General features: G+C 44.1%; 1 protein-coding gene across 1 annotated transcript in view; it reads left to right on the top strand.

Annotated features, from left to right (window-relative positions):
- Window positions 1-3025: 3025 nt before the first annotated feature.
- The window catches only part of LOC311134862 (uncharacterized protein), a gene marked incomplete at its 5' end in the record, with an annotated part of 30378 nt that continues 8386 nt past the window's right edge, over window positions 3026-25017 (top strand). The window contains 2 exons of the mRNA XM_084168637.1: window positions 3026-3070; window positions 24898-25005. Of these exons, the coding sequence (XP_084024763.1) occupies window positions 3026-3070; window positions 24898-25005 (153 nt within the window). The remainder of the gene's footprint in view (window positions 3071-24897; window positions 25006-25017) is intronic.

Raw genomic sequence — 25017 nt, 5'->3', positions numbered from 1 at the left:
ACAGGCCCAACCAGGCAGGATATACCCCCACCCACTTTGCCAAACCACAGCCCCCACACCACTAGAGGGATATCAACAGACCACCAACTTACTACCCTGAGACAAGGCTGAGTATAAACGAAGATCTCCTCCACCGCACAAGCCTGAGGGGGCGCAAAACTGGGCAGGAAGATCACGTCAGTGACTCAACCCACTCAAGTGACGCACCCCTCCTAGGGATGCCATGGAAGAGCACTAGTAAGCCAGTGATTCAGCCCCCGTAATAGGGTCAGAGGCAGAGAATCCCAGTGGAGAGAGGAGGGCCGGCCAGGCAGAGACAGTAGCCAATGTACTGTATTACTGAATGTTAGCAAAGTACTACTATTGTTTCCATGTTAATACACAGTGTCAAATTGTTTAATTTCCCCCGTTGGCCTTGAGCGTGAGAAATCCTGTCTAATGTCTTTGATGTGTTTCAAACCTCCATGAAACTATTATGCTTCAGTGATTTCCCAACCATTATTATTGTATCAATCAAAACAAGCTCCAACCCTGATGACGGGTAGACCAAGTATGTGTTTCTGTCTATTACAATGCCAAGGAAAGGGATTCATGCATTGCAGACAGTTTTCATTTAAAAACTGCAGACGGAAAAGGCTTGCGCTAAAACCAATGTGGTTTATATTAGGCTTTGTAGCCTACTTTCACTTCATGATAAGCAACAGTTGTTCTCTATGCAATCAGGTTTCTTAGAGCTCCTTGCAAACATAGGCTACACACCAATGTCAACACTGTCACCACACCAGTGCAATGTCAAACCCTTGGCATCAGCTTTTACTGATAGATTAAAATCAATATGCTGTGCGGTAACACATTGTGCAATGCGCAAGGCCAACAAGCATGACACATGCATACCATGCATGTCTTAACCTGGGGTTTTAATGATAAGTTGGCAAAGGCATCTTACTATAGTAGTGTGACTTGATTACTTTTGCCATAAGCATCAGAAGTTGAGGCGTGACTAGTAAGCCAGTGACACTCTCTTCACTATAAACAATATATTAATTATTGTAAATCCAAAGATAAAAACATTGTGTGACATTAAGCAGACAACAACAATTATACTTTATTTGATGATAAATGTTGTAGTAAATGTATTTTTAATGCTCTCCATCAATCAATGCAATATATAAAGTTACATGTCCCTCAGTACCCGAGGCTCACTACTTTGCCATCATGGTGAATGACAATCTACCAACGATAATGTCAAATGGGTGGTTTGGTGAATCACACTTGTGTGATGAGTAACAGCGCATGAGACCTGAAGACTTGCGGTAGTTCCCATAGCTAATGCCAAGGCTAATGCCTTAGTGCCTCAGCTGCAAGACTGCAACATAATGTTTTCCAGAACCTGCACCATAATGTTTTCCAGAACCTGCACCATAATGTTTTCCAGAACCTGCACCATAATGTTTTCCAGAACCTGCACCATAATGTTTTCCAGAACCTGCACCATAATGTTTTCCAGAACCTGCACCATAATGTTTTCCAGAACCTGCACCATAATGTTTTCCAGAACCTGCACCATAATGTTTTCCAGAACCTGCAACATGTTTTCCAGAACTGTCCCTCTATGAGGAAGAGAGTCAATACAGCCCTCAGATGTATCCATTTATGTTCTGTGTCTCCTATATAACTGAATCATACAGTCTGCAACACTCAATCTCCTCCACTTGATGGGGTGGATTTCATTAGAAAAGAGGCAATCTGCAGTTGCTACAATCATTGTTTTACTTGATATATACTCATTGATTCTTAAAGAATATAACTTGTCTCATGAGCTCAGTTCAACTTTCGAACCCCATCAAAACCCAAAATATGAGCTTGTTTTACTCCAGTGTTTGTAAATATTGTAAATGTAAACAAACACTTTAGAGCCTCAAAACATGCTTAAAATTATAATTGTTATATATTGGATGGTCAGTCCTTGCATCCATAGCTGTCTCTACATTTGAGAGTAGTTACATTTCTCCAGGCCCATCTCACAGCGTTTTACCAAAACATTTACATTTTAGTCATTTATCCAGAGCGACTTACAGTTATGTTTTAAGATAGCTAGGTGGGACAGTCACATACCTAAGTCATAGTAAGTACAGCAAAGTCAGTGCCAGTAGTGGGGGGAAAGTCAAGTGTGAGTTTATCTGGATAGTTCATCTTTGGTGCTCTACAGACTGTGGGATTATTTAACATACTCTTTCAAGAGGTAGGGTTTCAGATGTTTTCGGAACATGGGCAGGGAATCTGCTGTCCTAGCTTCAGGGGGAAGCTAGTTCCACTATTGGGGTGCCAGGACAGAGAAGACCTTTGACTGGGCTGAGCAGGAGCTGCCCTCCCGTAGCGGTGGGAAGGCCAAGAGACCAGAGGTGGCAGAACGGAGTACTTGGGTTTGGTTGTAGAGTTTGAGCATAGCCTGAAGGTAGGGATGGGCAGTTCCTCTTGCTGCTCCGTAGGCAAATACCATGGTCTTGTAGTGGATGTGAGCTTCGACTGGAAGCCAGTGGAGTGTACAGAGGAGCGGGGTGACATGGGAGAACTTGGGAAGGTTGAACACCAGGCGGACAGCAGGGGTTTGATGGTACAAACAGCGAGTTGCAATAGTTCAGACGGGAGAGGACAAGTGCCTGGATTAGGAGCTGTGCCATTTGCTGTGTGATGTAGGGTCGTACTCTATGGATGTTGTAGAGCATGAACCTGCAGGGGCAAGTCATTGCTTTGATGTTTGCAGAGAACGACAGGGTGTTGTCCAGGGTCACGCCAAGGTTCTTTGCACTCTGGGAGGGGAACACCATGGAGTTGTCAATCGTGATGGAGAGGTCTTGGAGCGGGCAGGCCTTCCCCGGTAGGAAGAGCAGCTCCGTCTTGTCGAGGTTGAGCTTGTAGTGGTGGCCAACATCCAAGCTGAGATATCTGCCAGGCACGCAGAGATGCGTGTCGCCACCTGGGTGTCAGAAGAGGAGAAAAGTAGTTGAGTTTAATCCACATAGCAATGATAGGAGAGACCATATCCTGTCACAGCGGTTCCTCGCGGACGGTAAGACTCACCCCTGCGCGTTTTTCTCCCGTTGACTGTCCCCGGCGGAGCAGAATTACGACGTGGGGAACCGTGAGCTGCTATCGGTCAAGCTCGCCCTGGGGGAGTGGAGGCATTGGCTAGAGGGGGCCGCCCATCCATTCGTCGTATGGACTGACCATAAGAACTTAGCCTACGTTCAGGGGGCCAAGAGGCTCAACTCGCGCCAGGACAGGTGGGAGTTGTTCTTCACCAGGTTCACAATCTCATACCGTCCGGAGTCGAAGAACACCAAGCCTGACGCGCTCTCCCGGCAGTTCGACATTGTGGACATGGTGGAGAGGGACGACCCCATTGTCCCCAATGCCCTGATTGCTAACCCAGTTTCGTGGGGAATCGATAGGCTGGTCAGAGCAGCGCTACGGCGGGAGCCCGATCCGGGTGGAGTTCCATCGGGGAGGATGTACGTACCCAAGGCTGTGCGCTCGCGACTGCTTCAGTGGGTGCACGCGTCCGACCTCACCGGCCATCCGGGGGCGCCAGGACATTGGAGTTCCTGCGTAGGAGGTTCTGGTGGCCATCTGCTGAGGGGGATATGCGCGCCTTCGTGGCTGCTTGCCCGGTGTGCGCGTGCACAAAGAGCTCACGTCAGCCCACGGCAGGGCTGCTCCGACCCCTGCCTATCCCCAAGCGCCCCTGGTCCCACATCTCGCTGGATTTCATTTCCGCCCTACCCCCCTCTGATGGATACACAGTCATCCTGGTCGTTGTGGACTGGTTCTCGAAGGCTGCCCACTTCATTCCCCTTCCCAAACTCCCGTCGGCCTGGGAGACGGCTAAGTTGGTGGTGCAGCACGTTTTCCGGGTCCATGGCCTTCCCCAAGATGTGGTGTCGGATCGGGCCCTCAGTTCACCTCCAGGTTCTGGAAGGCATTCGCCACTTGCCTCGGCGCCTCCGTCAGCTTGTCTTCCAGCTTCCATCCCCAGTCGAACTGGCAGACGGAGCGCGTCAACTAGGATTTGGAGGGGGTGCTGAGGTGCTACACCTCCAGCAACCCAGCTACGTTGAGTCAGCAACTGGCATGGGCGGAGTACGCCCACAACACCCTTCTCTGCTCGTCCCCGGTCCTGGGTGCCCAGGAGGGACATTCTGGACCCAGGGATGATAACAACATTAAAGAGGGAGGGGCAGAAGGGTTAGAGGCAGAAGCTTGAAATTTAAAGTCATAGAAAGTGGCTTTAGCAGCGCGTACAGAGGCAGAGAAGGTAGAGAGGAGGGAGCGAAAGAATGATAGGTCCTCCGGAGGTTTAGTTTTCCTCCATTTTGCAGAAGGGAGAGATGATAGGAGAGAGTAGTGGGAGAGAGAGAGTGAAGATTGCAACGGCACATGACCATCTGGGTAGGGCTGAGTGGCTAGGGTTGGAGGAGCGGGAGACAGAAAAGGAAACAAAGTAGTGATCAGAGACCTGGAGGGGGGTTGTAGTGAGATTAGTAGGCGAACAGCCTCTAGTGAAGAGGAGGTCAAGCGTATTGCCTGCCTTGTGAGTAGGAGAGAACTGGGGTGAGGTCAAAAGAGGAAAGGAGTGGAAAGAAAGAGGTGGATGACAACAATGTTAAGCTTGAGTGGACAAGTGACAGTGACAGCATGGAATTCAAATGAGGAGATGGACAGGTGAGAAAAGAGAAAATCTCAATTTCTGGAGAAATGAGTAGCCCTGTTCCACCAACGCAACGACCAGATGCTCTCGGACTATGAGAGAACACGTAGTCAGATGAAGAGAGAGCAGCTGGAGTATCAGTGTTCTCTGGGGTTATCCATGTCTCCGCCAGCACCAAAACAGAGGTGGGGTGCCGTTTTGATGTTGTTTCAACTAAGGATTACTGCTTTAACTCATCATTAAACTTGATGATATGAATCAGGTGTGTAGTGCTAAGGCAAAAACAAACTTGACACCCCTTTGATTCTTAATTCTAATTCAGGATTATCAAATACTGCTCCATGCAATTACCTTACATTCTGCAGTTCTTTGGCACCTCTATAAACTCCCACTTCTTTAAAAAAGAAATTCTACCCAATTTCGTGATATCCAATTGTGATCCAATTAAAATCTTGTCTCATCGCTCAACTCCCCCAACGGGCTCGGGAGAGGCGAAGGTCGAGTCATGCGTCTTCAGAAACATGACCCACCAAACCACACTCCTTAACACCCGTCCACTTAACCCGGAAGCCAGCCACACCAATGTGTCAGAGGAAACACGTTCAACTGATGAACAAAGTCAGCCTGTAGGCGCCCAGCCCGCCACAAGGAGCCGCTAGTGCGCGATGAGCCAAGTAAAGCCCCCCCGGCCAAACCCTCCCCTAACCCGGACGACACTGGGCCAATTGTGTGCCGCCCTATGGGACTCCCGGTCACAGCCGGTTGTGACACAGCCTGGGATCGAACCTGTAGTGACGCCTCAAGCACTGCGATGCAGTGCCTTAGACCCCTGCGCCACACGGTAGGCCCAGCATCCCACTTCTGACACCAGTGCAGCAAATTTGGGTGGTATAGCCCGACAAGGACTAAGACCTAGGTTGCTGTGACTACCAGTCCAACACCTTAGCCATTGCTCCAAGAGATCTGAACCTGTTAACGAGGTCACACGGTGTAGTAAGGTCACTACAATATTGACAAAGCTTTCGAAAGGATATTGTTGCAATAAAAAAAGTATGATTCTATGATTCTTATAGTGCTAATAAATTTAGTGTGCTAGGGTCCACATATAACCTACTAAAGTTTTATAAGAAAAGTGTATTGTTTTTCAAATGAACATTTTCTAAACTGAATGATTTTTCAAACGAGGCTCATGTGAGCCATAAGATTTTTAAAATTAGGCTCATGTGAGCTATATGATTACTTTGTCAAGGTAGGTAATATGAGAAAAATGGTAATATCTATAAATTGTGATGTGTCAGAACTCCCTTCTCACCTATACATAGGCTATATGACCATGACTTGTTCAACCACTGCATTTCCTATGGACTTTGATTATACATTTGGACTGTTTGACTTTACCACTTTAACTCTACAATAAATCGATCTGCTTCCATGCCTGACGTTCAAAGTCAAACCCCTTATGTGCAAGCATCTCGAATGTCGATCTGCCAAGTTCCAAAGAAAAATGACATAGCTATGTACCAATGGGGCAGTGTAACATGAGGCGTGGACAGGTATTTCCGGACAAATGGAAGTTATCATAATAAGGTTACTGTCGGCCTATCTGGATTTATAGGTTACATATAGTAATATTGGTTCCGTTCACAACGTAAAGCGGAGTTTACCACAATATTTCCATCGCAGCTGGCGAGGGGGACTGTATGATGGACGTTGGAGCTCAGCAGACTGACGGGAACGGTTATTGTGGGCGGTACTTGAAGAAACCATAAAAAGGGGTTGCCCTGTAAAACAAATCCACCAACTCACTATTATCTCGCAGTACCCGTTAATGCGCTCCCTATGATGTGTATATTTGGATACCATACCTTTCATCAACAGAGTTTATTGCAGCAGTTTTATAAGGTTTAAGATTTTTCTTTCCCTGCTTGGATACTAGGCTACTGACTAGGGCATTGGATATGTGCACACGGGATGATGAAAACCCCTTTCCTCCCCGCAGAAGTAAGATAAAATAGGGTTTCGCTTACATTGGATTTACTCCTCTCATTCCATATGAAGAAGCCAAAAGTAAGTTATCATCGGAATTGCATATTTTCTTACTCACTTTCTTGTTATAGGCTGTCTTTTATTTGCATGTCTTTATTGGATAAACGCTTAGGCTGTTTGTCCTTTTACGTCTGGCGCGGTGCGCGTATTCCAGTGGCAAGTGAGAAGAAAACAAATGGTGTGAATTTGCCTATTTCTACATGAGGAAAGTCATTCACTGCTTATAGTCCCCCTCTTTTAATGCCAAACACCTTGATTAATGCCTGACCGTAGGCTACATTACATTCAATATAACTGACATGATGCCGAAGCCCTATCCTTTACTACCAGCTTCTTTGGAAACGCTTGTCAAGTTACGCACCTTCCTCACCATTTTTCCAATACGGCCAAACAGAATATGCCAACCAACGGGAATTGTGTGTGGGTGTCATCCTATATTTTCTGAAATACTATATCACAATTATTAAGACACGATGGACATTTTGTGGCAGTTGTATTTGCCTGCACATAGCCCATGTTGACTTTAATGACAGTGCGTCCCAATTGTGTCCAATAACGTAAAATATTTTAGCGGGTAATCGTTTTCTTTTCGTCATGGAAAGTGCTTTGACATGGTTGTTTCTTAAATCATAAACAGTGATAAACATAGGTTGATGTCAGTACATGTATTTTGATGTGTATGCCTATTGGTATAAACATTGGATACTGAAAAATGAAAGGGAAATAGGTTTTGGCAGCAAATGATGGGGAAAATCTTTAAATCTTACGTGTATTTGCTTCAGTAGTACATATCGTTTTGAATAGCATATTCAGTTCGTTTATTTGTGTATGTAGGCTAGGCCTTAGTATGACATGTGTAATGTGCAATTCATGTATTATACTGAGTGTGCAATGGACATGTGTCTATTTTGTATACAGCAGTACTGTGTGTCTAAGACACTTTCCCCTTGGGGACATTAAAGTTGATCCTATCTTATCATATCCAATCCAATCCTATCCTATTTTTCCTTTTATTCAGACTTTGGAAATAAGCATAACTGAAATCAGGTTTCCCACTTTAACCATAGCCTACAGCAGTGGATGCTCCTCAGAGGAGGAAGGGGAGGATCATCCTCCTCAGTGATTATTATTATTTTTTTTTTTAAATAGTGAAACATTAAAAAAGTTATCCTTTTTAGATAAAACTATACTAAAGACAATAGTTGAACAGTTTTGTACAAATTAATTTATTCAAAAATTAAGAACCAAGAGAGAGAGAGCGCTAGCTATATTTCATTGTATTTTTTTTCTTCAAGTTCACTTTCACTTACTTAGCTAGTGAATGCAGCTAGCTAGTTTAGCCTACTCAAATGCCTTGCTCAAACAGAGAGGAATGCTATGGTTAGCTAGTTGGCTATGGCTATCCAACACTGGAATTCTTCCATGTCAAGGTAAGCTTTTGGTTTTATAAATGTATTGCCACCAGGGCCCACCGGTGTAACTGCTAAACTGCTTGCTGCTAACTGTAAACATACTGTACTGCATGATTGTAGTGGGTTTACTAACGTGTTAGTTCTAGTAGCTATGTTGACTATGACGTTAATATGGTGACAACGATGTAGGTTGTGTGTAGCGGTTAACGGTTATGATATGAAGGTTTTGCTTCGAAAGTTTTTTTCCGCCTGGTCACAGACAGCTGATGTGTTGTGCACTGAAGTCCACAAGCGAAAGGAAAAGATGAGAGGAGGAGAGCGCTTAGATGCGAGAAGGAATTATACAACGATCATGCTGTTTGTACGTGGCTGCTATGAAAGTGTGTTTGTGTGTGATCAGGGGTGTATTAATTCCTCCGATTCTGTTGAACAACTTTTCTTAAACGGAAGCAAACGGAACGAAACGAGGATAAACATACCTCATTTGGAACTGTTGGACTAATGATTACACCCTAGATCAGCTAGATGCAGGCAAGAGTCTGCAAGGCGATATTGAATATGTCAATGTCTGTCACCTTGATTACTCAAATTTCTCTCAACCTGTGCACCTACGTTGTAAACTTTAATTCATAGGCTAGGTTGTAGCAACCTCATGATGGGCATAGGGAAAATTAGAGTATCATGTAGTAGCCTAAACCTATGGATGTTACATTGAGCTGGGTGAATTTAATATGAATGACAGTCATCCAATATGCTGTAAAATAAGGCCATGCTCATAAAATAAATAATTGTCCTCCCTCATCTTAAACGGCACAGACTGCCACTGGCCTACAGTGTGGACTTTACTGTAGTCTAATCTTTCTTTGAGCCAGTACAACATTTCCCTAATCCAGTTAGTATAATTGAACTTCTCACATCTAGACTAGCCTACCTCTTTCTTATGCACACAGAAACTTCTGCACAGCAACTGACAAATACATTTTGCATACTATCTTTGTGTGAAAATGTGCACCCTTTGGTAGGCCTGTGATTTACAGCCTACAGTATCCAGTGTTTCTCTATAACTTGCCTGGTTAAATTAAATCGTTAAATAAATCCTGAGAATATATTTTCTCCCTTTCCCTGGTATCCTTGTTCTTGAGAAATACAAATATAATTACATTTCCCCCCCATTTTGAGGAATTAGTTATGTTTGGAACAAAGCGTTATTGACTCCAATGAGCCACTCATAGTTTTGGCAGATGTATGGTACCGCACAGAAAACAGGAACCATTCCCCTCTTTCATTTCCTTCTTCCTTGTTTTTTATCAAGTCAACTAATAATCACTTGTTAAAACGTGTTTCCCATTGTGCAATAGTCTACAGCTGCTGCAATAGAAACATTGACCATAGCTATGAAAGGATAATAAGATACAGGATGTGTGCAATGTGCATATTATTCTGTTTGGCTGTCAAGAAAATAATGTGGTGTGAGGTAAGGTGCATAACATTGAGCGTTTCCCAAGAAAAAAAGCACCATTTCCATTCGACAGATATAAGCTACACATACATCCTAGGTTGTTTTTATGTGTGCTATGAAACCTCCTCAAAGGTCCCCAATGCCTCAGCAGTCAAGGTTTCCCAGACCACAAAAAGGCTGGGTATATCAGTTTACTTTCAAATAGGTTAGACTGGATGACCTGTAAGCAGCTCAGGTATGCTAATTCAACCTGTGGCCCTGCTGAGACTAATAGCATTATTGTCATGACTTTTGACCATACTTTAAACCCATATAGACTGGTATTAGAGAAGCTTATCGTGCTCAAGTATCTCTTCGACCAGGCTTGAAATACTTGTGAAGCACCGGCACTAAGTGAAATATTTGTTGTTTCTTTGGGTTAAGGCAAAACAAAAGCTTGACTGACGAAGCCGCACGTTTGTAGGAGCCTGTAATGCTCTGCCAAAGCCAGGGGGATAGGCTCAAAGAATCACCTATAATGTTAGTGCTACATCAGAGGAGGCTGGTGGGAGGAGCTATAGGACAGGCTCATTGTAAAGACTGGAATGGAATTAATGGAACGGTATGGAACAGATCAAACATATGGAAACCACATTTGACTTACATGTTCCATTTATTCTATTCCAGCCATTACAATGTGCCTGTCCTCCTATAGCTCCTCCCACTAGCCTCCTTGGTGCTATACATAGGTCCTACCTACAGTAGGTTTGCTTGGTTTAGTAATTTTTTACATCCTCTCACCAGCAGCGCTGTGATCACCGTCAACTTATTTTGGTGTTGTTTACAGCACTAAGTCCATACTCAGACAACCTGGTTGGCTGTTGGCAGTAAATGCAGTAGCTCAGACTAAAGGCTAAAGTGCTTATCAGAGTCCAAAATTGGTACGCGTCCACACAGCAGTGTTCTAGAATATTGGACCATTTGCTTTCATACCTTTAGAATTCTTAGCGCGGCTCAAGCAATTTCTCCAACTGTCACCACATTCAAATGAATAGCAGCCGCGTTGGTTGGGAATTTTCGGGAGGTGCGCGGTTGGGGTGCACGTTCCCCGTGGACGGTGGTCTCAGAGCGGTGTACCTATGTCACAATGGGCCACCGGACTATCGCGGCTCCGCAGCTTTGGACTCTGAATTCCGCATAGAATTGTGCCATGAGAGTAGGAAACCCTATGGTTATCTATGATTTTATCAGCTTCCTGTATCTATAGCTTTATTGATCGCATAACACTTATCTCTGACACATTATCCATATAGTAGTTGGTTTATTGCTGCAGTTGCAGATATCTTCCGCAAGGGTTACTTGCGCACTCCTTTCCACATTCCCACTACTTTCCTTTCGACACGCCCATTCGCCCATACACCGGCAGCCATATTGGGCTGCAGCTCGTCTTATTAGCTCCAATTGCCTTCCATTTACCTTTTTCACATTGTTAGTGCTTATTATTAAAGTTAGAGCTACCTTCTAATCTGCTGTCATGAAGTGACAACAGCTAAAAGTATCTGTCCTGACTCACTGACTGGTAGATAAAGGCTAAGATTAACTGCTTTCATCTGGAAGTGGAATCTAGAAGGCAGTGCCCAGAGACATATATTTACAGTATACTGTATTTACAAGGTTATTAGGTAGAGCAGTAAATTAAGGGTTTAACCAATAGGATTCAGCTCCTACTGTGGATGGACAGACGTCAGTGAGTCTGCCGAGTGTAAGCTATCTAAATAAGTGAAGGCTGGTAGGCATGTAGAGCGGTACTTAGTTTGCATACCCAAACAAAACTATAGCTTCAATGCATGAGAGGTGCTTAAACATTTGTATACTCGTCATGTATAGTAGGCCTACTGTATTTAATTTAATTTTGTTGTCAGCATTAAAGATGCACTATGCAGAAATCACTCCGCCATTTCCTGGTCGCTAAAATTCGAATAGTTTGCCTAATTTCAGTTTATGTGACAAAACAAGAATAATTTTACCATTTAAACCACTGTGAAATACGTTTTCCATAACCAAAAATATTGTATTTTCAGCTGTTTGAAGCTGGTGTACAAAACCGAAAGTAACAGATGCAAAAACAAAACTTAAAGATGCAATACGCAGAAATTGCTCCGACATTTCCTGGTTGCAAAAATTCTAATTGTCACGATCGTTCATCGACGGGTCAGACCAAGGCGCAGCGTGATATGCATACATGTTTATTAAATATCAAACACAACGACAAAATAACAAACAAAATGAAACGTGAAGTCCAAGGCAACACAACACAACACAACACAACACAACACAACACAACACACCTTAACACGGAACAAGATCCCACAACCCACTAGTGCCAATAGGCTGCCTAAGTATCAGCGACAACGAGCTACAGCTGCCTCTGATTGGGAACCACACCGGCCAACATAGATCTACACCACATAGAACATACACACCCTGACTCAACATATACGAGTCCCCAGAGTCAGGGCGTGACAGTAACCCCCCCCCCCCCCCAAAGGTGTGGACTCCGACCGCACAACATAAACATAACAGGGTAGGGGCCGGGTGGGCATTCCGCCTCGGAGGCGGATCCGGCTCCGGGCGTGACAACCACCGATTCTCCGCCTCCCTGTTGCGCCCCTGGTCTAGTCTGGACCTCGGCGCGCTGCTTGCCCTCTCCTTCCTCCCACGAAGTACCAAGCCCTGTCTGGACCCTGGTGTGGGAGACCCCGAACCTGGAGAGGGGCTGACGTCTGGGTCTGGACTGGAACCGCTGACTGGAGCTGGACCCGACGACGGTGGAGCGAACTGCTCTGGCTCCGGAGTGGAGCCGCTGACCGGAGCTGGATCAGGCACCGGTGGAGCGGACTGCTCTGGCTCCGGAGTGGAGCCGCTGACCGGAGCTGGACTGGACCCCGGTGGAGCGGATTGTTCTGGCTCCGGAGTGGAGCCGCTGACCGGAGCTGGACTGGACCCCGGTGGAGTGGACTACTCTGGCTCCGGAGTGGAGCAGCTGACCGGAGCTGGATCAGGCACCGGTGGAGCGGACTGCTCTGGCTCCGGAGTGGAGCCGCTGACCGGAGCTGGACTGGACCCCGGTGAAGCGGATTGCTCTGGCTCCGGAGTGGAGCAGCTGACCGGAGCTGAACTGGGCACCGGTGGAGCGGACTGCTCTGGCTCCGGAGTGGAGCAGCTGACCGGTGCCGGACCAGGCACCGGTGGAACAGGCACGGGCCGTGCCGGACTGGACCCACGCACCACTGGCTTGGTGCGAGGGGCAGGAACAGGCCGGGCCGGGCTGGACACACGCACCACTGGCTTGGTGCAAGGGGCAGGAACAGGCCGGGTTGGGCTGGCGACGCGCACCACTGGCTTGGTGCGAGGGAGAGGAACAGGCCGGGCCGGGCTGGCGACGCGCACCACTGGCTTGGTGCAGGAACAGGCCGGGCCGGGCTGGCGACGCGCACCACTGCCTTGGTACGAGGGGCAGGAATAGGCCGGACCGGGCTGGCGACGCGCACCACTGCCTTGGTACGAGGGGCAGGAATAGGCCGGACCGGGCTGGCAACGCGCACCACTGGCTTGGTGCGAGGGGCAGGAACAGGCCGGGCCAGGCTGGCGACGCGCACCACTGGCTTGGTGCGAGGGGCAGGAACAGGCCGGGCTGGCGACGCGCACCACTGGCTTGGTGCGAGGGGCAGGAACAGGCCGGGCCGGGCTGGCGACGCGCACCACTGGCTTGATGCGGGGAGCAGGAACGGGCCGGGTCGGGCTGGCGACACGCACCACTGGCTTGGTGCGAGGGGCAGGAACGGGCCGGACCGGACTACGAAGGCGGACTGGAGGTCTGGAGCGGAGAGCTGGCACTACCCGTCCTGGCTGGCTACCCACTTTCGCACTACACGTGCGGGGCGCTGGCACAGGACGCACTGGGCTGTGCACGCGTACTGGCGATACAGTACGTAGAACCGGCGCAGGATATGCGGGACCGAGGAGGCGTACTAGAGACCAGGAGCGTTGAGCCGGCACACCCCATCCTGGCTGGATGCCCATCTTCGCACGGCACGTGCGTGGTGCTAGCACAGGACGTACAGGGCTGTGCCGGCGCACTGGCGACACAGTACGTAGCTCCGCATAACATGGAGCTTGCCCAGTCATACGCCTTCTCGCGTGAGTACGGGGAGTTGGCTCTGCTCTAACCCTAGGCTCCGCCAACCACCCTTTTAGCCCCCCAAAAATGTTTTCTTGGGGCTGTCTCTCGAGCTTCTTCCTCGGCCGGCTTCCTCTGTGCTGCCGTTGCTCCTCTCCTGCCTGGGCATCTACCTTTGCCCATGGCCCTTTCCCCGCAAATATCTCCTCCCATGACCACCATTTGCCCACCTGTGACATGGAAATTCGCTCTTCCTGGGCACGCTGCTTGGTCCTCGTTTGGTGGGATCTTCTGTCACGATCGCTTACAGACGGGTCAGACCAAGGCGCAGCGTGATATGCATACATGTTTATTAAATATCAAACACAAGTCCAAGGCAGCACAACACAACATACCTTAACACGGAACAAGATCCCACAACCCACTAGTGCCAATAGGCTGCCTAAGTATGGTCCCCAATCAGAGACAACGAGCTACAGCTGCCTCTGATTGGGAACCACACCGGCCAACATAGATCTACACCACATAGAACATACACACCCTGACTCAACATATACGAGTCCCCAGAGTCAGGGCGTGACACTAACAGTTTGCCTAATTTCAGTTTATGAGACAAAACAATCAGTCATTTTGTAGAGAATCATTGTACCATCTAAAACGCTGTGAAATATATTTTCCATAACCAACAATATTGTTTTTTCATCTGGTGTTCAAAACCGAAAGTAAGCAAAAACGAAACTTAAGAACGGGAAGCATAGAAATAGCTTACATAGAACAGATCTACCGCTTCTTAGACTTGCTTTCAATGAGAATGACAGATCCATAACACACATTTCTGTCAAGGTCGAGGTAAGGAGTAGACCAAGGCGCAGCGTGATGAACAAACATGACTTTAATTAGTTAAAGCGTCAAAATACAAAACAAAAAACGACTCGTGCCCCTGGCTTGGTGCGTGGAGGAGGAACGGGCCTTACCAGGCTGACGACTCGCACCCCTGGCTTTGTGCGTGGAGGAGGAACGGTCCTTCTGGATCCGCCCCCTTTTCTCCTCCGTCAGCCCCGTCGTCCATGCCGTGTGCCCCCCCCTAAAAATTTTCTGGGGTTGCCTCACGACCGTCCGACGACGACCCTGATCACGCCGTAGCTCCTCTCTACGGCGCGCCTCCACCGTCTCTTCTCCCGGCGCTTCCTCCCATGTCCAGCCCAAGAGCTGCCCCTGGACACGCTGCTTGGTCGTTGCATGGTGGGTTTTTCTGTCAAGGTCGAGGTAAGGAGTAGACCAAGGCGCAGCGTGATGAACAAACATGACTTTAATTAGTTAAAGCGTCAAAATACAAAAACAAAACACGACTCGTGACGTCCACGGTATCAATGACCGAACACGGAACAAAAACCCACAACCACAAAGGGAAAACATACAGTTTAAATATGGCTCCCAATCAGAGACAACCAGCCAACAGCTGACACTCGTTGCCTCTGATTGGGAGTCACTCAGGCAAACATAGAAATACAACAAACTAGAATGAACACCAACATAGAAATACACACATAGAAATGAACACACCCTGGCTCAACATAATGAGTCCCAGAGCCAGGGTGTGACAATTTCTATGTGAATTTGATTGTGTTGCCCAAAAAGTTACATATTGCAGCTTTAAAGAAAACCCCAAACTACAGATTTTAAGATGTTCTACTGTTATGCCTTTTCACTACAGTAGCACAGTGTTGCAAGTCACTAAAATAAACTGAATGTTCAGTTATGTATGTTTATGTGGATAGCCTGACAAAAATAATTGTAGAACTGAATAAACATGATAATGCTTTATGAAACAAGACACATCATTTCTCCTTCCTGCATGTATAATGTCATTATAATATACAGTACACTCTTTGGTGATCGTATTTGTCTGTATCCGGACCTTTCCACATCTTTGGTTGCCTTTCAATGTACATGTCAAAAGTCCTGTTTAGCATGTATGTGGCCACGAATGCACATTATGGGCTGAATCCAAACTGAGATGATTGTATTTACAGTGTGTTTTCAGATTAGACATGCATTGATGCCAAACAGTAAATTTGCAATGGAAGCATGCACATCTAAAGTTAGGGTGTGATGATCCATATGTATGGCAGAGAGAACAAGCCGTTGGATGTATAGTTACTTATGTTTACTGTTCTGGGGCCGTGGTGGATAAATCCCCCACTGTCTATGACACAGCTAATTCATGAATTTAGATTTTCAAGAAAATGTTGGAGGGTGTTCCGTGTGTTGTATTTTCTGAGGGTGAGTCAGAACTGAAGACACCAAGGGCATAAAACAGTTAGATGGGAACACAAATGGTGCAAATAAACAGTTGACAGACTTCAAGGCCATAGAGTAAAGGTGAAACCTGGCCAACGTGACAACAAGGCAGCAACACAGCAATAGGCTTCTTACCTTTAGCTATAAGCAGTTTCACAACTAATTTGTCTTACTCAGAGGTACCCTCTTAGTACATAGAGGCTCTTGGGAAAGTATATTCCGATGAACTGAAAATACTGAATTTCTTTGCCATTCATAATGTGCTGCAGAAGTTCTTACAATGATACCCATTTTTTAATACATTTTTGGTCACAGTTTTGGGTACAACTGATCTTGTGAATGGAACCTCGTGATATTTATAGTTAGTCATCATTATTATGATTTCGTAGAAGACTGGGCATCACAAGCAATTTTTTTTGTTAGGGAGAGACCCAGAAACCCCCCAAAAAAGATTACTCCAGAGCCATGTCCAACCTATCTGTCCTTGGCAGTGTTCAACACAGATACAGCTGAATTGGCTTAGTGATCAGATTTGTGCAAAACCATATTTTCACTGTTCACATGTCCAAAATTACAGCTAATTTTTGGCATTACCATGATGTTGAACAACTCGCAACATGTGCTATCATATTATAACGTTGAGACTGTTGAGAAGATATGAGTGCAATGTAACATCCGTCACAAGATGACTACCCCTGTCCGCCACACACAAATAGACCTGTTTTAACCCCTCACACACTTAGTCACAGACACATGTATGGTTTGTCATCGAACGCAAGTGAGATACTGATATTTGTTAAATGTTAAATGAAGAGTTTTTAGTCCACTCACTTGTTTCTTTAACACCATTCGAGACACTGACACCCACCTTTGCCTCACAAGCTTCACAAGACTTTGCAACCCTGATATGTTATTCAATCTTTCACCACCTCTGCACTTTATATTATTTTTAATTGAACTGGTTGATCTCTAGAGTGAACGTGACATCATACGCAGAGGGAAAACAAATGTTTTTATTGGCCAGTAGCATGTTCGATCAATCGTGGATGTACATGACCAAACCCCTGCCTCATACTGTTAATATCACAAGTCTCTTCCATGTTCACCCAAAAAGGGATTCCTTAAAGTTTGGTGCACTTCCAGTTATTTTTTCATTTTATGTGTTGAAGGGATGATATGGGAATAATTAAGGAATGGTCTTCTTCTTCTCCAAGTAAAACAAATGTCTGCTGATACGGTTTCTACCAGTTTAGAAAATCTGCTAATCTGCCAAGCCTGACCTCGTTTCCCTCATGTAACTTCTGGTATTACCTGGCCCTCAAATATGCTCCAAAACATTAGAACAACCTTTACAATAGCTTTTCAAGTTTTGTGTTACACTCATGCTAATGTCAAACCATAGGGCATAGCTAACAACTTTAATTGTCCTGTCCAAGTGATATAGAACCGTAAAGATAACATGAATCACCATGCACCCTCATCAGGACAGATCGATGGAGTCTGGAGGTCATCAATGATTGACTGATTTGAAGTAGTCTATCCATGTCAACACCATAGTAGTAGTAGTAGTAGTAGTAGTAGTAGTAGTAGTAGTAGTAGTAGAATAAGTACTTTATTGATCCCAAGATGTACTACTCAATATAGTTATCAACGCAATGTTTTTCCGGCAATCAATCTATGTGCTCTTCAGTTGACCACATGACATTGAATGAGCCTCTATATCTTAGAAAGTATAATCCCCATGGTATCCATTTCAGTGTTTACTTCGTTAACGTGGGCCTCTGTAAGTGCACTTGACTGGACAGAGGAAGGCAGGATGTCATTTGTAGATGCAAATTAAATTTATACATGTTTTGAGTGGGCGCCAGTCCATTTTCTGAATCGCTGCGGGAATAGATCAATCGCGTTTCCTGTTTTTCCTTTTCCTTTTCCTGATGCTTTCACTTTTACCAACTCTCAGTTGTAGGCCTGTGTTCTATTTTGGGGTATCGTCAGATATGATTAAACTATTCTTTTAAACAAATGCCAATGTTCAAAATTATGTTTACACTGCCATTCTTGGATCAGAATTGTTTCCGATTTCCATTACATATGATTTCAGAAATACCTGGAAAAACTGCCCAAAATGTTTTTTATTTTTTTTTACTACTAGACACAGTAGAAGCCAGAAGCCTACAAAGATCAAGTCATTGTTGTTCCAGTCCAGCCAGTAAACAATGCCCAGGACCCTACAGCCTTGGTCATAGACCTGAAATCCACTGGAGAACAATAGCCATTTCTTCCATCTAATATAAGACAGCAATTAGGCTTTGAAAACAGGTTTGATCTGCTATCCAGTCAATTTTGTATTCCTTCATAATGGAACCTTGTTTATTAAAACAGTAAGTGCACTGGCAGAGATGATGAATTGTCATTAGACCAAAATAATTTAGATGAGATTAGGAACAGGGTCTTGCCTGTGGAAAAACTGATGGTCTAAAAGATGCCATGTGGCACTAATGTTATGCACGGCCCTCTGTTTATGTACAATGAGATTACTGCATGTGCTGAAGAGGGCTGGAGAGGAGGGCACAGGCCTGGTTATCTAGAGGGCCTGTTGGATCTGGTTGGTTAATGATACGTCAGGATCAAAGTAGCTGTAGAGGATGAGGACATGGGTAATCATCATATTCAGGGCGTGCAGTGTGGCCAACATAACATACCTCAAGAGCAGTAATGCATCCAACAAAGAGGGAACACAGGCCTTTTAAGCCCTAGAACCACAAAAGTGTGCCTATTTTAATGTTAAGCTGTAGTTCTTTGTTCTTTCTCCACTAACATGTGCTATGATTTACTGAGAGAAACCAGGAAGCACTTATTTGTTCTTTATGAAAATGGGTGTTTGATTTTAATTTAATACAAATTTAAATGTAATTGAATCTCTAATTACTATTACTTCCCTCTTTTCCTTGCTTTACTTTTGATCAAAGGAAAGGCCTGTTAAAAGTGGCAGTGAACTGATCAAAATGTACAATACTACATAAATGTTTTAACTTTTAGCAATGTCTATAGCGACTGCTTGCCAATGTTCCGTCCTAAAATAATTAGAGCTTTTATGATACTAAGTGGGGGGAGACAGAACCTTGAGACCGGGTTCAGTGGCAGAGCTCAACCAGCTGGGGCTATACTATGCCAAGTTACTTCATGGCACTAAATTTATAATTACTGTATAATCATTGTTCATTTATTTATGCAACAAATAGGCCTACTTTAAATTGTGCTTGGCTGCCAGCTAGGTCATAAGATGCGGAAGTGCTGAGAGATTTGCAACCAAAACTAGTTAATGCAATCACTCAAAACAACCTTGCTGTAGCTTAGCTATGTCCGGTTAACAAGCTGGCGTTGGGCATAAACTTGACATGTTATACATAATATGCAAATGTCCTCAGGAAAAACAAATTGTTCAGTTATTTTGCATAAATTATTTGCATTTAACAGCTCGCTGTCTCATTGATTTAATATCCTAAGCAGGATATACTGTACCTCAATTACCTAAATATACCTGCTATATCTCTCCAACCGTTGCTGCATTTTACAAGAGTTTGAAATCACTTTTATTTGTTCTAGAAGTTTGAAAAATGCAGGGATATCGTTGGATTTTAAGGTCAGCTTGATGTTTCAAACATGTGGGTAATCTCTTGTGGACAGACTACGAGCAAATTACGTGATATTTTAGTTTTGGGTTAACCGAGACTAACATGTGGGGAATAATTAACAAAAACCTTGACGTTATCTGTGAAAAGATGTTAGAGCACAATTTTACATTTTAGTCATTTAGCAGACGCTCTTATCCAGAGTGACTTACAGTTATTGTATTTATTGTAAAAAATATATATATATACTTGCCCCCCGTGGGAGTCGAACCCACAACCCTGGCGTTGCAAGCGCCATGCTCTACCAACTGAGCTACACAGGGCCCAATGTATCTTATCTTATTTTCATAATTGAACCCTACTGTTTTGAGTTCAAATACATAAACAGCTCAGGAAGGTACTTCTGGTACTGCTGTGTTTTGTCTCTTTTACAATGGAAAGAACTACACTACTATTTCCCAGACTCCCGTAGCAATTGGTAACTATCCCAGCCGTGACATCACCAGGGGGAACAGTTTCAGTGAACTTATCTGGCTTTAGTCTGCTACTGTACAGTAGGTCTGACAGCATGATAACATCCACTTCCAACCATACTTGTTAATAACAAGTTATTTATAAGTTGTTAAAGATTGGACATACAGTACCATATACAAGTATATATTTTTTATAACCAATGTCCTCTGAGTGCATACTGATGAACAGACACAGTAAACACAGCCAACATACAGCACGCACTGTAACATTTCTAAATCTATGCCTTACGTGGTAGCTCACTGCCATACTTTATATTATTACCAGATATAATTTGATCATAACATGAATAACCTATATGTTGGATACAACTGGAGTATGATGATTTATTTATCGTTTTCCCTTTTCATGTATTTATTGAAGAAGATATGACCTGAGTTTGACTGGCATTTGGCCAGACATCTGTAGCCGGTCTCCGACCAACCGCTTCTTTGATTTCAGGGGTCATGATTCTGTCTCATAAACAGCCAGGAAGCACAGCTTCTTTCCATGGTTGCACGTTAGTGTCTCCTCACCTGCCGAGCTTATTACTTTGTCAGTTTGACCCTGTTTGTGGCTGAAATCACTTTTACGACTCAGGCTTAAATTCCAAGGCAGTGCTTGGTGTGTGTGTGTGTGTATGTGTTTAACTATACTTGTGGGGACCAGAAGTCCCCACAAGAATAGTAAACCAAGAAATATTTGACCAACTGGGGAAGTTTTGTTGGTCCCACAAGGTCAAATGCTATTTCTAGGGGGTTTAGGGTTAAGGTTAGAATTAGTGTTAGAATTAGGTTTAGGGTTAGGGTTAGGAGCTAGGTTTAGGGTTAAGGTTAGGTTTTTGGGTTAAGGTTAGAGTTAGGGTTAAGGTTAGGGTTAGGTTAAGGGTACGGGTTAGGGTTAGGATTGGAGTTAGGGGTTAGGAAAAATAGGATTTTGAATGGGACTGAATTGTATGTCCCCACAAGGTTAGCTGCACAAGACTGTGTGTGTGTGTGTGTGTGTGTGTGTGTGTGTGTGTGTGTGTGTGTGTGTGTGTGTGTGTGTGTGTGTGTGTGTGTGTGTGTGTAATGCACACTTTGTGTGAATTTAGCTCCTTTATATTTGATACATTTTATATGTCCCAAGTTAATGTTTTATAGATACATTGCATAGGAATAATCATATCAAATCAGGATTCAATTTAGGCAGTGTTTATGTGGACCTGATGGAATAAGAATAGTTCTAAAAGGGACTAAACAAGAATGTATGTTAAAAAGGAAATTCAAAAGGAGTTTAATTGAATTGAGTATGAAATGAGTAAATTATTGAACATAATTGGATCCCACTTTATGTAGGACGTGACGTGAAATACAGTATCAGTCAAAAGTTTGGACACACCTACTCATTCAAGGGTTTTTCTTTATTTTTACTATTTTCTACATTGTAGAATAATCGAGAAGACATCAAAACTATGAAACAACACATATGGAATCATGTAGTAACCAAAAAAGTAGGTGTGTCCAAACTTTTGACTGGTAGTGTATGTTTTACCATGTTATTGCAGTACTTTCCGTTGTTCCTGTTTGTGGCTTGCACACAAATGAGTTATAAATGTCATAGAGGTGTTTGCAGAGTTGAATGTGAGGTCTCATTACAAACGCATTAAACAAATGGTAAATGTAGTAAAATGTTGTACTCCTACACTGTAATTATACTGCACCTGTCTATGTTGTTAAGTGCATCGTTTGAAACTTTAGATTTGGACCCAACCCTGGGGGGAGTGTGTGTGTGAGTCTGTGTGTGTGTGTGTTTGCAGTGGTGGAAAAAGTACCCAATTGTCATACTTAGTAGAAAATGACTCAAGTAAAAGTGAAAGTCACCCAGTAAAATCCTACTTGAGTAAAAGTCTAAAAGTATTTGGTTTTAAATATACTTAAGTATCAAAAGTAAATGGGGCGGCAGGTAGCTTAGTGTTTAAGAGCGTTGTGCCAGTAACCGAAAGGTCGCTGGTTCTAATCCCTGAGCCGACTAGGTGAAAAATCTGTCGATGTGACCTTGAGCAAGGCACTTAACCCTAATTGCTCCTGTAAGTCGCTCTGGATAAGAGCGTCTGCTAAATTACTTAAAAAGTAAAAGTATATATCATTTCAAATTCCTTATATTAAGCAAACCAGACCGTATCATTTTCTTGATTTTTTTAATTTACAGATAGCCAGGGGCACGCTCCAACACTCAGACATCATTTACAAACGAAGCATGTGTTTAGTGAGTCCGCCAGATCAGAGGCAGTAGGGATGACCAGGGATTTCTTTTCGATACAGTAAGTGTGTAAATTAGACCATTTTCCTGTCCTGCTAAGCATTCGAAATGTAACGAGTACTTTTGGGTGTCAGGGAAAATGTATGGAGTAGAAAGTACATCATTTTCTTTAGGAATGTAGTGAAGTAAAAGTAAAAGTTGTCAAAAAGATAAATAGTAAAGTAAAGTTCAGATACACCAAAAAACTACTTAAGTAGTACTTTCAAGTATTTTTACTTAAGTGCTTTACACCACTGTGTGTTTTTGCTCCCATTGTGGCTGGTCAGAATGTGATCAAGATGCATAGTCAGACAGACACTTTACTGTCTGTAAACTACTGATCTTGTTTAAGGAATGTCATCCAGAATATGCAGATTAGGTCTCAGGTCACCTGCAAACAATGTGCCTAAGGCCACTTCAACCCAACAGTTACCGGAAACAAATTAAGATCCTAAATCTGTAGCCCTCATAACATTCCTTACAAGACCCTGACATAATTGTGTTCTTTCAGTTTAACCAAAGACAGATTCCAAAGACAGATTGCAAAAACAGATGTCAAAGCCACTGTATAATGGTATTAAACCCGTTTCCAAATGTTTAAAGGGTTTACCAGTGACAGTTTACCACTGTCCAAAAGTGCCCCTGTGAATAGTCCCCAGGGATCTATGAAACAATGGCTGGTCCGACAGGGCCTGGCATTTTTATCTGCCTCACACAGCATGTTTTAAGACCAAGTGGGACACCAAAGTGACCCGTTTGAACTTTTGCTTAATTGTGGTCTAGCTAATCATTAGCTTAATGTATTTGAAGCATTGCAGCCCAGTCTCATGTTTTTTGAAAAAGTGTATTATTTTGTAATTGACTGAATTGACTTTCAGATGTCAAATTTGGACAATTTGAGATCTTGTCGTGGCTCAAGCCCCTGCCATACAGACATTTTGTGTGTATCCGACAAAAACCGCAAATGGTTTTTTGACTGAGCTCATACATCATTTGTTATGTACATACATCAATAGTTGAAATGAGTTAAAAGTTTGACAGATAAACAGATGTGTAATGCATTCTTCATACATTTAATCTGTCTCTGTGTAGTCCGGGGCAACCTGATTTGCTACTGTTCATATCATGCCATTTTTTAGCCACACCGTGACCGTATTACCTGCGTGGCCATTTTCGACTCTGATGACCTCCAAGGGAGGAAACGTGACATTTTAAGTTCAGTACCATCTTCTATGGACCTATTATCTATCACCTCCTATCATCCCTCCCTATCTCCCTCCTCAAAATGATGTGGAATTGAATTAGACTCCGTCCACTCTTTAATTTAGGTTATCATCCTTTTCCCCCTTGTCTCATTGGTAGTCCTTTGTATTCTGCACCTCCTCCAGCTGCTGTATGACGATAGAGACGACAGTGCAGGGACACAGAGGATATTATCTATGGCTGAGTCCCGAATGGCACCCTCTGTCAATTATAGTGCATTACTTTTGACCAGACCCCTACGCATCCTGGTCAAAAGTATAGTGCACTATATAGGGAATAGGGTGAATTTGGGATGCAGCCAATGTGTTGTTGAGCTCCTTTACGCAGCACTCATTGTTAATAGAGTGTCTGAATTGCCTCCAGCTCTCAGTTGCTGCCATGGCTCTGCAGCGCTCTTTAATTCCAGTCAGTTAGATCTTATCTCTAATCTTCCCCCCCCCCCCTGGAAGCGTTTTCATCTTCCAGGTTTCATTTCAATCTTTGACAGAAACCTCCTTGCTAAATTTTAGAGTGTGGAATCCACTTCTGTTCCTGTTCCTAATTTGGGCAAAGAGGGGGAGAAGTTTGGGGGAAAGTGTGGGTCGGGTCAGTCTGTTGCATAACATGCTCAGACTGGCATGGGGACGGGGGTGGAGGGGGTGACAGACATTAGTCACACAGGCCTCCCTGAAACACTACAGGCATTAGTCATTAGACCATGAAAGGTCTGGATACGAAGGCTACAATTCAGCTGATTGAAGTAGGCCAATTAGATAATAACAAAAGAGAAGCAACCCAGTTGATTGATGACCACCACATAATGCCAAGCTGTGTCTAGAAAGGACTGGAGCACTAATGGTCTGTCACCGTCTATTTTACGGACACTAGTGTTTGAAGACAGACTTCTTCTAAGGGAACAGTATCATCAGCATGGTGAAAAGAAAGTTGTCTGGATATGTGCTCTTCTCTTCTCATGCCTAGGATGGTATTTAAGGGTCAGGTTGCTACCTTTGATCAGCCAAGATAGGCCTAAGGGGTAAACTTTAAGGGATTATGTATAATTGTAGGCTACAGAAAGTTACTCTAATGGAATATTTATCTGTTGAAATTTCTCATGATGTTGTGTGTCTTTCTTTCTTGGTTTTCAGATTTGGATACGCGTCTGTGTCCATTTATTGCTGTGCATCACACTTGGAGTCCAGTCAAGTGAATTTGGAAGCACTGTAACAGATGACATCACAAGCATTTCACTATTGGTAAGTACTTCT

Source organism: Coregonus lavaretus (genome assembly GCF_964263955.1).
Source record: "Coregonus lavaretus genome assembly, chromosome: 9".
Classification (NCBI taxonomy): Eukaryota; Metazoa; Chordata; class Actinopteri; order Salmoniformes; family Salmonidae; genus Coregonus; species Coregonus lavaretus.
Note: the sequence above shows the minus strand (reverse complement) of the source record. Positions and strands in the feature narration are given on the sequence as shown.